General features: G+C 45.6%; 1 protein-coding gene across 2 annotated transcripts in view; it reads right to left on the reverse strand.

Moving 5' to 3' along the window:
- Positions 1-10,851, reverse strand: part of DCUN1D2 (defective in cullin neddylation 1 domain containing 2) — a 50,985-nt gene extending 40,134 nt beyond the window's left edge. The window contains exon 1 of one of the 2 annotated variants that reach the window (XM_073614554.1): positions 10,704-10,851. In XM_073614554.1, coding sequence (XP_073470655.1) covers positions 10,704-10,706 — 3 coding nt within the window. In that variant the 5' untranslated portion in view covers positions 10,707-10,851. The remainder of the gene's footprint in view (positions 1-10,703) is intronic. The other variant, XM_073614555.1, reaches the window with a different exon arrangement.
- Between the last annotated feature and the right edge of the window lie 3,527 nt (positions 10,852-14,378).

The following is a 14,378-nucleotide window of genomic DNA, read 5'->3' on the forward strand; positions in this document are numbered from 1 at the left end:
TTTCCAAATCCAAGGACTGCTGCTCTCACAACGATCTTCTTTCTATCACATGATGCTTGCCAGCATTGAAATATAATCACCACTTTAATATTATCATGGCAATGCATCAACAAAGACTTTACTAAAAAAGTGGAATCGCAATGTTCTGATTAGCGAATAGTGAAGGGCTCATTCACACCAGTCTGCAAGCTAAAATGCTAGATTCCCCCCCCCTTCTCTGTGGGTCGAACAGGATGGAATTGTGTCTTTTTTTTTTAACCAGACTAACTACACTATATTTTCAAAAGTATTGGGACGCCTGCCTTTACACGCACATGAACTTTAATGGCATCCCAGTCTAATGCCCTGTACACACGATCGGACATTCCGACAACAAAATCCATGGATTTTTTTCTGACAGATGTTGGCTCAAACTTGTCTTGCATACACAAGGTTGCACAAAGTTGTCGGAAAATCCGATCGTTCTAAACACGGTGACGTAAAACACGTACGTCGGGACTATAAACGGGGCAGTAGCCAATAGCTTTCGTCTCTTAATTTATTCTGAGCATGCGTGGCACTTTGTGCCTCGGATTTGTGTACACACGATTGGAATTTAACCGATCGGATTTTGTTGTCAGAAAATTTTATAGCCTGCACTCAAACTTTGTGTGTCGGAAATTCTGATGGAAAAAGTCAGATGGAGCCCACACACGATCGGAATTATCGACAACACAATCCGATCGCACTTTTTCCATCGGAGAATCCGACCATGTGTACAGGGCATTAAGCTGGATACACACTATACAATTTTCTGTAATTTTTTTTTTCCTTCAGATTCACCAAAACCATATAATATGAGGTCAAACCTTAAGAGTTTCAATTTGTATACAATCAGGCAGGCCCTTGCACTACATGGAAATCAGACAACAAAAGTTATATAGTGTGTATGGGGTCAAAAGCATTGTACACACGATGCAATTGTTGGCAGGGGATTGTCTGTTGACAGACTGTTGTCCTAAAATCTGACCATAAGACCCCATACACACTATACAACTTTTGTGGCCTGATTTCCTTTTGGATTTACCAAAACCATGTAGTGAACGGGCCTGCCTGATTGCATACAAATTGAAAGTCTTAAGGTCTGACCTCATATTATATGGTTTTGGTAACTCTGAAGACAAAAATCTGCAGAAAATCTAATAGTGTGTATGGGGCTTTAGTACGCTCCTTTTGACAATTGTTGTCCAACTTTCAGTCAACAAATGTTGGATGGCAGGCTAGTAAATTTTCGGCGGACAATGGTCTGTTGTCAGATTTTCGTGTGGTCAGTACACAAATCCGTCACACAAAGTCCATAGTACAAACACGCAGAAGGCACCCAAAGGGTGGCGCTCAAGAGCTGAAAATCCTCATAGTAAGTCACTACGTTCGTGTTTGTTGCACGACAATTGTGTACCGTTAGTATGCAAGACAAGATCCAGGCACACGCCCTTAAGACAAAAATCAGACACTCCGTTGGCTAACAATCGTACCGTGTGTACAAAGCTTTAGTCTGTAGGGTTAAATATTGAGTTGGCTCACCCTTTGCAGCTATAAAAGCTTTAACTCTTCTGGGAAGGCTGTCCACAAGGTTTAGGAGTGTGTCTATGGGAATGTTTGACCATTCTTCCAGAAGCGCAATTGGAGGCCAGGCACTGATGTGGACGAGAAGGCCTGGCTCGCAGTCCTCACTCTAATTCATCCCAAAGGTGTTCTGTTGGGTTGAGGTCAGGACTCTGTGCAGGTCAGTCAAGTTCCTCCACCCCAAACTCACTTATCCATGTCTTTATGGACCTTGCTTTGTGCACTGGTGTGCAGTCATGTTGGAAGAGGAAGGGGCCATCCCCAAACTGTTCCCACAAAGTTGGGAGCATGAAATTGTCCAAAATGTCTTAGTATGCTGACGCCTTAGGAGTTGCCTTCACTGGAACTAAGGGGCCAAGCCCAACCCCTAAAAAACAACCCCAAACCATAATCCCCCCTCCACCAAATGATTGGGACCAGTGCACAAAGCAAGGTCCATAAAGACATGGATGAGCGAGTTTGGGGTGGAGGAACTTGACTGGCCCCTTAGTTTGCCTACTTAGAAAAAAATCCCCCCCCCCGAAAGGTGCCAATTGTGGCACCAGAGGGGGAGAAGAGACAAATGAGCGGAAGTACCACTTTTGAATGGAAGTTGCTCCTAACCACAACTCGTTATGTTTATAAAAGATACCTGGCCACCGAATCTCTTTCTTGCATTCAAACCTCACCATCATGGGCAAGACAAAAGAGCTGTCAAAGATTGTAGACCTTCACAAGGCTGGAATGGGCTACAAGACCATCAGCAAAAAGCTTGGTGAGAAGGAGACAACTGTTGGAGCGAAAATAACCATTAATCGCCCTCGGTCTGGAGCTCCATGTGAGTTTTCGCCTTATGGGATCAGCCCAGAACTACACAGGAGGAGCTTGTGAAAGATCTCAAGGCAGTTGGGGCCACAGTCACCAAACAAAATATTGGTAACAGAATACGTCGCAATGGATTGAAATCCTGCAGCGCCCACAAGGAAGGCACATGTGCAGGCCCATCTGAAGTTTGCCAATTAACATCTAAATTATTTGGAGAAGGATTGGGAGAAATTTCTGTGGTCAAATAAGACCAAAATTGAGCTCTTTGGCATTAACTGGACTCGCCGAGTTTGGAGGAAGAAAAATGCTGACTATGACCCTAAGCACACCATTCCTACAGTCAAGCACGAAGGTGGAAACATTGTTTTGGGGCTGTTTCTCTGCTAAACATACAGGCCGACTTTGCCGCATTGAGGGGCTAATGGACGAGGTCATGTATCGTAAAATCTTGGATAAGAACCTTCGTCCCTCAGCCAGAACACTGAAGATGGGTCGTGGATGGGTCTTCCAGCATGACAATGACCCAAAACATACTGCCAAGGCAACAAAGGAGTGGTTCAAGAAAAAGCACATTAAAGAAGAAGTAAACTTTCATCTTTAAGTTTTACCTATAGGTAAGCCTATATTAAAGCTTACCTGTAGGTAGTGTAAATATGTCCTAAACATGCCAGTTACGTCACTGGCGCATTCCCAGAAGGAATACCGGGTATAGATGGTCGTCGTCTCCAGTGATTACTTTGCATTGCTGGAAGGCTTCGTTTTCAAGTAAGTTTCAGACAATAGCAGCCTGAAGTTTTATTGTGGGAGGTTGTTATAAATAGATTTGCACAGAGCTGCTCGATTCAGAGCAGAGCTCTGCACATTACTTCGTTCCTTTGCCAATATGGAGTGGGGGTGTGTGCCTTTCCTCCAATCAGCTGTCTTGACTGTATGCCAATAATCCACTCCCAGTGCTGAACAGGAAGAGAAAATCTCTAACATGATCTGCACTTTCTAAAGGATATATAAAGATGAAGACAGCAGATATACATGTAAAACTTATGTAGGGAGATTTGTTTCATCCCTGTGTATCATCTGAGGCTGTTCACTTCACTGGGTATATGTGAGGGTTTACAGCCACTTTAAGGATTTAGAAAAGATCTGTAAAGAAGAGTGGACCAAAATCCCTCCTGAGATGTGTACAAACCTGGTAATCAACTACAAGAAACATCTTACCTCTGTGCTTGCCAACAAGGGTTTCTACACAAAGTACTAAGTCTCATGTTTTACTTGGGGATCAAATACTTATTTTACTCGCTGAACTGCAACTCAATTTAGAACATTTGTATCACATGTTTTTTTTCCTGGATTTATGGTTGATATTCTGTCTTTATCGTTTAAAATACACATATGATAAAAATGATATACCCTTTATTTCTTTGTAAGTGGGCAAACTGCAGGGGATCAAATAACTATTTTTCCCAGCTTTACATAGTTTGCCTGAAGAGTACTCTTAAGTCCCATATACACGGGACGAATGCCGGGCAGCATGGGCCGGTTTAATAAAAAACGGTCGACATTTGGCCCGTGTGTATGGCAGCCAGTCTGACAAAGGCCATGCTGGAAAACCAGCAGCCAACCGTCTCCCAATCAGCACTCACAACCAATGGCTAAGAGCACTGATGGGAGCGTTCTGGTGGGGGGTGTCCCCCTATCAGAACACAACAGCTCAGCGGGGGAGATCCGATGTTAGTACAGCGGCTCTGACCTGAGCTGACAGGTTTTTTCCGTTAAACCCGGAAAAAACCCATAGTGTGTACCAGGCTTTACAGATAACAGAGGTGAGAGGCCCCCTGTGGTCTGCAAGTTGCTGTGCTGTCAATTGCCTGAATCACTTTGTGTTCCAGCTAGAAGGTAACCACTACAATATCAACTCCAAGGGCCTTAAGCAACATTCACACCTGCGATTTAGGCCGGTACAATATGCAGTGCCAGGAATCTTTTGATTCCTGTTGAGGCTGTGAGCAGTTAGGTGTGGCCACTGGCCCCATTCAATATAATGACTGGTCACTGGCAGTCAAAGCCATTCATGGCTCTCCACACAACCAGCAATTACCTGCAGTGATCGCTGCTGGGCACACTGTCTGCCATTCACACCAGTAAGGGAATGACATCATTTCGCGCATGTGCATGGGAGTCTGTCATTCCAGCACAGCTGGAGTGTGCAAAAAAAAAAAGAATTCTGCAAGCAGGCAGGTGCTTGTTATTTCAGGAGAGAAATAGCATTGTCTCTTCAGAAATAAAGAGTGGTCTGTTCATAGTTTATTACTATTTACATTCAGTTTTACTTTAAGGCAGAACTAAACTCTCAAATTCTTTTTCAGTCAAGAAAAGGTGCCATTGTAGCCTCTATTTAGATCTGCAGATACCATGATGCTCCACATATGATCAGCTATGGCACCAGGCATTTAAGGGCTTGAAAGCTTGGCCCAGAGCTGATATAAGCATACTTGCAACTGGGACAGTTATCAAGTTATCACCACAGGCATCCTACTTAGGACTTATGGGTCAAAATATAGCCAGCTTCTTAGCAACCAGTGCCTCATCCCTGCCCCAATCAGATGCCAATTGGGTAATTCCCCAGATGACAGGTGAGTGTAAACAAAGGGGCGGGGATGGTGGCTGACAATTTAACTCACATATGACAGGGGCCATACTTGGACAATGATGTCACCAAGCATCCCCCTCCCTCTGTTTATACTCACCTGTCAGCTGGGGAATCTCATGGCTGGTAGCTGAATGGGCAGAATGCTTTACTGGTTGCTAGGATGCTGCTGGCTGCACAACCGACAATGTCCTAGCTAAAAAGGGACTGACTATACACTGAGGATAGAGTGTCTGCAGTATGGACATTCCACCCTCGCAGTGCCTCCCCCCTCCATATGACAGATCAATGAACCAGGTACATGAATCTGTTCCCTGCACTGACAGAATTCTATGGATTGCCTTAGACATTCTTTATGGCCCCTTCAACATGGGCATTGTTGTGGCGGCAAAACCAGGCAGTCGAGGCCTGGTCGAGGCAAAACACACCTCAGCCGTCTGTCAAAACCCAACAATGGCTGCCAGACAGCCCCACACACACACTGTTGCGGCCATGGGGCTTTGCAATATGACAAAAAATTACGGCATGCTGTGCTCAGCAGGCAATACTCTTTGCCAACAAGCCCCATAGAAAAGAATGAGGCCAAACCAAAATTGCGTTTAATGGACACCACTGGTGACAAAGCGTCTCACTGCAGACTGCAAGTCAGCAGCCTTGCCCATGTGAAGGGGCCTATAAATTCCAGGGTATGTGTCTTATTACAACTCTGTATGTGCAGCTGGGTTTCATAAGCTGGTTACCTGGGATCATTTTATACAGTATGTACAGATTCCAGTATAAGAAACTGACAGCTGGATCTTTAAATGTCACTTATGATATGCTGTGTAGAATCAGCAGCTAAAACTTTTTGAATTCTTTCACATTTATGACTGCTAAAGGCATGAGGACCTCATACTCCATTCATTAAAGTGGAAATAAACCCTCCAATCGTTTTCAGCCAAGGAAGCTGCCATCTTGGCCTGTTTGATCTTCAACTGCCATGATGCTGCACATGTGATCAGTTATGATATCATTGAATAGTTTGACAGTTTGGATGAGAGCACAAACAATGTGACAGTTATATTCACGGAACATGCTGGGAATGCAATTGTTTTTTGAAATTGTTAAAGCGGAGTTCAACCCAAAAGTGTACCTCTTGCTTATACACTTCTTCCCCCCTTCGGTGCCACATCTGGCACCTTTCAGGGGGGTGGACCCTTCCCCACTACCAGAGACGGGCCACGGGCCGATCTCCTGGAAGTTTGGCCCCCCTCCTCTGGGCCGATACGAAAGCACAGCGCGCTTTGCGCATTTACAGTAGGGAACCCGCTGTAAAGTTGAAAGGGTTCACTACGGGGTTCCCTCACCAGAAATGGCGGCGGCAGCAGCCAAGAGTCGCTACGAAGATCGGCTGGGGTGCTGACATTGCGAGCTCCCTGGACAGGTAAGTGCCCTAATATTAAAAGTCAGCAGCTACAGTATTTGTTTTTTTCACCCAGGCTGGACCTCCTCTTTAAATTTATGGGTTTAGTTGCGCTTTCAAAGAAAACATTCACTGAGAGAAATCCAGAGGCTGTCACAGCTACCCTTCTTCTAGTGTCTGGCTGCGTTTGGTCTTAAAAGCCAAACTACAACCAGTTATTTATTTTAAGTTTGCACAGAGTGGAGTAGGGTTAAAACTTCTGTCAGTTTCTTTTTTTTTTCTTTTGCTGGCTATGATTTACGTTTTTATTTTTTGACAAGATACCACTGGGACAGGACAAGTAAAAGGATGTCTCTCTAATGAGAACAAAAACAGCAACAAAAACTTTTAGAAAATAAGAGACAAGTGAAATCATGCGTCAGGTTTTAATTGCTTAAAAAAAAAAAAAAAATAGTGTGCTGTCTCTTGAAATCAGAAAATAAAATTAATAAATACAAATTTTTCGATTTAAAAAGACAGCAACCATTTTTGTTTTTATAGATTATGTGTATCCTGTGTTCGGATATAGTGGGAGCAGCAGTCTTGATCTGAATTTAACACCAAGCACAGTTTTTTCTGGGTTTGTTGTATAAGGTTTTTTTTATTGCTCCCTGTGCAGTAATTTTCAGTCAATCAGAAACAAGGCATCTTGCTTTGTCTTTGCATTGGGGCTGCACTAAAGATAGCTGCTAGTGCTAGCATAGTCTCACTGTACCTTGTGTGAATGAGCTCCTAAGTTGGCCATAGATGGATTGAAATTTGGCTGGTTCAGCGGGGACCAGCCAGGTTTTGATCAGTGTGTGGCCCTACCTGCTCTAACGAACGACTTCTGTCAAATGGATAAGTTGGAAAACTTTTGTCGATCAGTAACTGCAGCTACTGATCAGTGTATTCTGACAGCACCAAAGCCCACTGTCAGAATATATAACGTCCATGAGAGGTGTGGGGGGGGGGGGGGGGGGGGGGGGGGGGGGAGACTGGATGGAGGAACCTGTTCAGTCTTTCTTCTTTCAGCTCCCTGGACTGAATGAAAAAACAAATCAAACTGCTAGTACTCCTGCAGCCACTTCCTGCCAACCTGTACTATAGTCCTCAGGAAGGGGGGGTTCCTAACAGTGACAACAGTAGACCATGCCTGTGTTAGTGAGCATCTGTGACACCACCTACAATCTCCATTAGGGTTCGACCGAAACCGTTTTTTCGGTGCCGATACGATATCGATATTTTGGCCACCTCTCAGGCTGATATTATGTGCTGATATTCTGTACATTTAAAATTTTTACACTTTTATTTTTTTTATCACTGTTAATGTTGTCACAAGGCATGTAAACATCCCTTGTGACAGTAATAGGCAGTGACAGGTACTCTTTATGGAGAGATCGGGGGTCTATAAGACCCCAAACCCCTCCTGTGCACTTGAAGGTATTCAAAATGTCAAGATCAGCGTTTTTGAATACTTTCTGTTTTATAAAACTGGAGTCTTTAGGACGCCAGTAATCCGGAAATGATGTCATGACATAGCTTCCGGGTTACTAGATCAGAGACAAACAAAGCATGGGCTTTGTTTTGGTCTTCAGGCGGACGCGTCGGTTGGTGGCTCGGGTCTCCCAGTGGGATGGGACAGCCCAGGTGAGCAGCGGAAAGCGGCGGGAGGGGGATGCCCCCTCCTGCTGCTTGTAATAACAGCTGAGCGGCTGCTGAGCTGCATCGGTTGCTATCACAAGAAAGCCGACCGTCTGCTCTAAAGAACGGTATCGGGGTGATGCATGCACCCACTTGAAGCAATATCGGTAAGTTTTGTGACCAATAAGGATGCTTCAAAAAAAGTGTTTATCAGCCGCACCGATAATCGGTCGATCCCCAATCTCCACCACATAACAGGGTGACTAACCATTAAGACAACTGGGAGACATGAACAGAACGTTGTCATCCCATGAAAGGAAGTGCCTGAACAAGAATCCTCATGGCAGGATCTCCAAATATTATCCTATTGGAAGCTTTAAACGCCCCTTTCACACTTGTGCAACCTGAAAGTCACGCAACTTGAGGCAAAGCCTGTGTAATTCGGAGGTTTATGGACCTAAAATCGCATCAAAGTGGGACCAAAGTAGTGCAGGGACTATTTTAAAGTTGCACAAATATGAACGGCACTCATTGGAAATCATGGGGTACGACTTGTCATGCGACTTTGCAGTCCCAAGTCGCACAAGTATGATAGGGGCCTAAATGTAAACACACTGAGGCTTCATGCATACTAGCGTTTTTTTAACGCACCTAGATGCTAAATAGTGTTATCCTATGTGTCCATGCACACTACATTAGGCTGCTTCCACACTGGAACGTGTGGGCTTTGATAGTAAAACGCCGCTATTTTTAGCGGCGCCTTACCGTCATTTTTGCCAAGGTTTTTGGCCGTTAGCGGGGCCCTTTTAACCCCCGCTAGCGACCGAAAAAGGGTTAGAACGATCCGCAAAGCGACGCTACAGCGGCGGTGCTGCCCATTCATTTCAATGGGCAGGGGTACTTTAGGAGCGGTGTATACACCGCTCCTTCAGTGCTCCAAAGATGCTGCTTGCAGGAGTTTTTTTAATGTCCTGCCAGCGCTACGCCTCAGTGTGACAGCACTCAGGCTTTCACACAGACTGCAGGGGAGACGATTTTCAGTTGCTATTTTTAGCCCACAAACGTCTTGGTGTGAAAGGGGTCTAATGCCGCGTACACACGAGCGGACTTCCCGGCAGACTAGGTCCGACGGGATTAGTCCGGTGGACAATTCGATCGTGTGTGGGCTCCAGCAGACTTTTTTTTCCCCCAAAAGTCTGATAGACCTAGAAATAAAACATGTTTCAAATCTGTCCGATGGAATCGAGTCCGGTTGAAAAGTCCGCTCGTCTGTATGCTAGTCTGACAGACTAAAACCGACGCCAGGGCAGCTAGCGTCTATAAACTTCCTTATTTTAGTCCGGTCGTACGTCATCACGTACGAATCTGTCAGACTTTGGTGTGATCATGTGTAGGCAAGTCCATTCATTTGAAAGTCCGGCGGACCTACACTGCAAAGTCCGTCGGAAAGTCCGTCCATGTGTACGCGGCATAAGTGTTTTTTGAGCTTCAGCGTCAAGGAGCAAAAAAAAAAAAAAAATGTTTTTCTGTAGAGTTTCTTGGAGCATTTTTCCAGCAGAAACACTCCTAAATGCTACTAATAGCTTTCCCCCCTTTATTTAAAGGAAATGCAAAACACTAACGCTCCTAAAACGCTATTACAAAAAGTTATTACCAGCTTTTTTTTTTTAGCTTAAAATAAACGCTAGTGTGCATGGAGCCTGAAAATGAATTTTGAAGTTCCATCAACTTGTTACAGATGATATAATATTAAAAAGCAGCAAGGGGTACTTGGTCAGCCTAGATGGTGATCAAAGCCACTTCATTACTGCAGAACAAGAAAGCCGGCCTGTACCACTTCTGTATACAGTATTGTCAACCAGGAAGACAGCGTTTTACTATAAATCCTATCGCCATAGTGCCTTCATAGGCAGCGGCAAGGTACAACGTCAATAGTTATTACAGATGTAGATCATCTATAACCAGTATATGCAGTAAGACACCTTTTCGTTGTCAACTAAAGTAGAACTGAAAGCAAATGTATCCATTTTGTATAGAGTAAGGGAGGGTTAAAACCCCTGTCAGATTTTTTTTTTTCGCCATCTGTGTCCCATTGGGGAGATTTCACTTCTCTTCCTGTTCCACAGCCAAACATCTCTTCTGGTGACAACCCGAAATTTGGGATTTGATTTCAGGCTCTGCGATAACAGTAAACAGGAGGAATAGAAAGAAGGAATCTACCTAACAGGAACACAGACAGCAATGAAAACATGACAGGGGGTCTAATCCCTGTAAAATAAAAGTGCAGCCTTTAGTTGTGGATGAATGCACGCACTGAGTACAATGTGTGATGTGTTTACATTGGAGATGATGGAGCAGTATAGGGAAGCTGTGTGATGGAGACTCAGGGATGATGATCCCCCAACAGTCCTAGTACAGGGCCCCCCTCAGGTGAGTGCTCCCCGGGTGACCTTCCTCCATGATGTATACATGCAGAGGACACAGCAGCCCCTCCCTTCCTCCCCTCTAGCTCTCACTACTCCTAACCCCCCGGTACCAGCCTGCTGTCACACACACCACCACCTCCCTCTAGCCCCCCCAACCTACCATTTTATCTCCACCGATCACCCAACTCCACAGCTCGGAGGTGTCAGCGCGCACGCGCAGTCCCCACACTGACAACCCGCCCCTTGCCGGAGAGGACGCCGGGAATTGGAGTCTCTTCCACCAAACATCCCACACTCATGTGGCGGGCGGGGCTGCCGTAGGAAAGGCTCCGCCCATAGCAACCAACTAAGCGTGGGTGACGACGCGCGTACCCTGCTAGTTCCCTGCAACCAGCCCTGACTACATATGTCTGGAAAGAGAACACGGTCTCTGAGAGAAGGAGACAGTGCACGCCAATGAGCGAAGGCACATAGAAATCCGCCATGGAAACTTTCTAATTCTGCGATCATAAGCACATCCTCCCACGTGGTGTCAGCTCTGCGTGAGAGGATGACGTGATGAGCGGACTACAGCTCCCAGAAGGCTGTGCGCGGCGTGTGGTGATGATGTATTGGGATGTGTGTTGTGGAAGTGGTGCTGATTCGGGGTGTAGTGCCGCCTGGTGACGCTGGCAGTACCTGGCGGGCAGGAGGATACATGGAAGGTGGTAAGGTGAGGAGCGGGCGGTTCTGGGGGTGAGTAGGGCGCTTCTCCCGGCTCTGTACAGCTTTACTGGTGTGTTAGTGTCTCTGGTGTGATCCTCCCCTGTACACACCCACCCAGGAAGTCATCACTACACAAAACACCACCCGGGTGACAGCTCTCCCTCACCTCACCAATGTGCACACAGCCACATGCTAACAACAGACACTTATTACATGGACAGCTCTTCATTCAATGGGGGATTTACAAACACTGGGACAGGGAATCTGGAGCAGCTGTGCATGGCAACCAATCAGCTTCTAGCTTTTATTGTCACGGTTTAAAGTGGTTGTAAAGGCGGAAGTTTTTTTTATATTAACCGCTTGCCGCCTGCCCACCGTCAAATGACGGAGGGACTGTGCGGCTCTCGTTCTGGGATGACGTCACCCCAGAATGGCCGTTCGCACGCCTGCGGGGGCATGCAGCGAGATGAGCGTGGCCGCACCGTGTTGCTAGGACCACCCCCGATCTCTTTCCCTTTCACCGTGTGATCGGCTGTGTCCAAACAGCTGGTCACATGTAAACACGTAAATGCCGGTAATCGGCTCACATCGCCTCGCATTGATGGAGCCAAACAGCGGCATCTCCTCCCAGGGGACAGCTGGACATGTAATGAGAGCACTGGTTACAATAAAGCAAAACCAGTGCCAGCAATCAGTACTCATTAGTGCCTCCTCATCAGTGCCACCTATTCAGTGCCCTTAAGTGCAGCATATTAGTGCCACCTATTCAGTGCCCATAAGTGCAGCTTATTGGTGCCCATCAGTGCTGCCTCATCAGCGCACATCAGTGAAGGTGAAAGATTACTTATTTACAAAATTTACTGACAGAAAGTAAGAAAAACTTTATTTTTTTTCAAAATTTTCAGTAAATACCACCAAAAGAGAGCTTTATTTGTGTGAAGCATGACCGCGCAATTGTCATTCAAAGTGTGACAGCGCTGAAAATTGGACTGGGCAGGAAGGGGGTGAAACTACCCGGTAGGCAAGTGGTTAATGTGGTTGTAAAGGCGGAAAGGTTTTTCATCTTAAAGTGGTTGTAAACCGCTGATGGCGGAAGAAAAAAAGAAAAATCCTGCAAGGCCGTGTCATAATGTGCTAGCATGCATCGCATACTAGCACATTATGATAGACTTACCTTAGAACAAAGCCCTCCAGCACCGCAATGTCAGTGCCGAGACGGCTGTCATCTTCACCTGGTTTTCCTTATGTGTGTTTGCAGCCTCTGGCTACATGAGTGTCTGGAACGTCACTTCCATGCATGCGCGGGAGCTGCAGTTTCCGGCACAGAAGCTGAAGGTCCGGTGTTCTGTCAGATTGGGTAACGTAAGTGATGTTCCGTCAGCCGGATACTTACTGCGCATGCGCAGGTTTGCTAATCTGACAGAACACCTGTAGTCATAAGGCACCAGCTTACTACACCCAGCTACATCTTGCATTTCACAATCATTAAGGCTGGGTTCACACTGCTGCGATGTCAGACATTGCATGTGATTTGCACCACACTGCTATACAATGCAAATTCAGCCTTACAGATTGTATGGCTGAATTTGCATCGCATTCAGACCAAAGTCGTACAGGACCTTTTTTTGGGTCTGCACCAAAATCTGATTGCATGGGTTTTCACACTGATCCGATCAGACATTTAAACAGCATCACAGATGTCAATATACCATGTTTATATCCGCTCAGTTTATTGCTAAAATGACTGTGAAAGTCAAGACGTAGCTGGGTGTAGTAAGATGTCCGCTGCCGAATTTTGACTGCAGCTGTTCTGTAGATTAGCAAACCTGATACGCATGTGCAGTAAGTATTCAGCTGATGGAGCATTGATTCTGTTATCTAATCTGACAGGTCGCCTATTCTGACAGGACACAGACACTGTAAGGCGGACCTTCAGAGTGCATGTGCCAATGATGTCATCGGCTGAATACACTCTGAATATCTCCTAAACTGTGCAAGTTTAGGAGATAATCACAGTAACTACAGGTAAGCCTTATTACTGGCTTGCCTTTAGGTATTACAAGAGGTGTAACTGAGTTTACAACCATTTTAATGCATTGTATGCATGAAGGTAAAAAAACCTTCCCTCCGATCCAGTGATGTTCACGATAGCCTTGACCTCTCCCTCCTCATTGGCTGAGACAGCAGCAGGAGCCCACTGGTTCCTGCTGCTGTCAATCACAGCTAGTGATCCAATGAGAAGAGAGCGTTGTGATGGGGCTGAACCATGGATATATGTGTCTTATGGACACACAGAGCAGCAGCTCAGGAGCAAGCACGCAGCAGTGCCCCGAGGGCAAGTGGCTTTCTCGGGGGGGATTGCTGGAGGAGGAGGAGCCAGGAGTACCGGCGGGGGATCCGAAAAGGTGAGGATCGGTGCTGCTCTGCACAAAACCACTGCACAGAACAGGTAAGTATAACATTTGCTGGTAACAAGTGATATCAAACTCCCATAAATAAACAATTGTGCAATCACAATATACAGAAAAACAACATATGTGTTCAGTGTTTCATAAGTTCGTTGACAGTGATTAAAAGAACTCCTTTTGCCATAAAAGTGCGTTCTCGCCGTCTGAATTCCACAAATTTAGTGATTTATAGTTGAATGTGCTCCCAAAGCAAACCACTCGTAGAACTGAAGTGAAGATCCCTACTCACCAAATGTAGTTGACCCTCAATGTCCTACGACAAGAGAGGTCAAATGAGCTTAAGCGGCCTCAGTGACCAAAGAATGCACAAACCAGTTCCAATCGTAGTCCCCTTACTGCAGTCCGTACATCCAAGGGTAGACCTTGTGGCAATCAGAAGGAAATGGGCTCCACATAGCATAAAACCGTTTTGACTCTTTATTTAAAAGCCTTCAAACAGGTACAGTTTCCAACAGGAATTTATGAAAACCCCTCCTGTACAGGCATATGTAACATCAGATAAACGATACAAAAGGCTCAGGTGTATAAACATGCTTTCCACTTAGATCCCTGCACAATGCACCGTGCGTCCTAGCTTGACATGTTTCGTCATCAGAAATGACATCATCAGAAGCTAGGAATCACGGTGTGTAAGTCTTATATACCTTCCAAAGGTTTTAACT

Source organism: Aquarana catesbeiana, linkage group LG02, assembly GCF_042186555.1.
Source record: "Aquarana catesbeiana isolate 2022-GZ linkage group LG02, ASM4218655v1, whole genome shotgun sequence".
Classification (NCBI taxonomy): domain Eukaryota; kingdom Metazoa; phylum Chordata; class Amphibia; order Anura; family Ranidae; genus Aquarana; species Aquarana catesbeiana.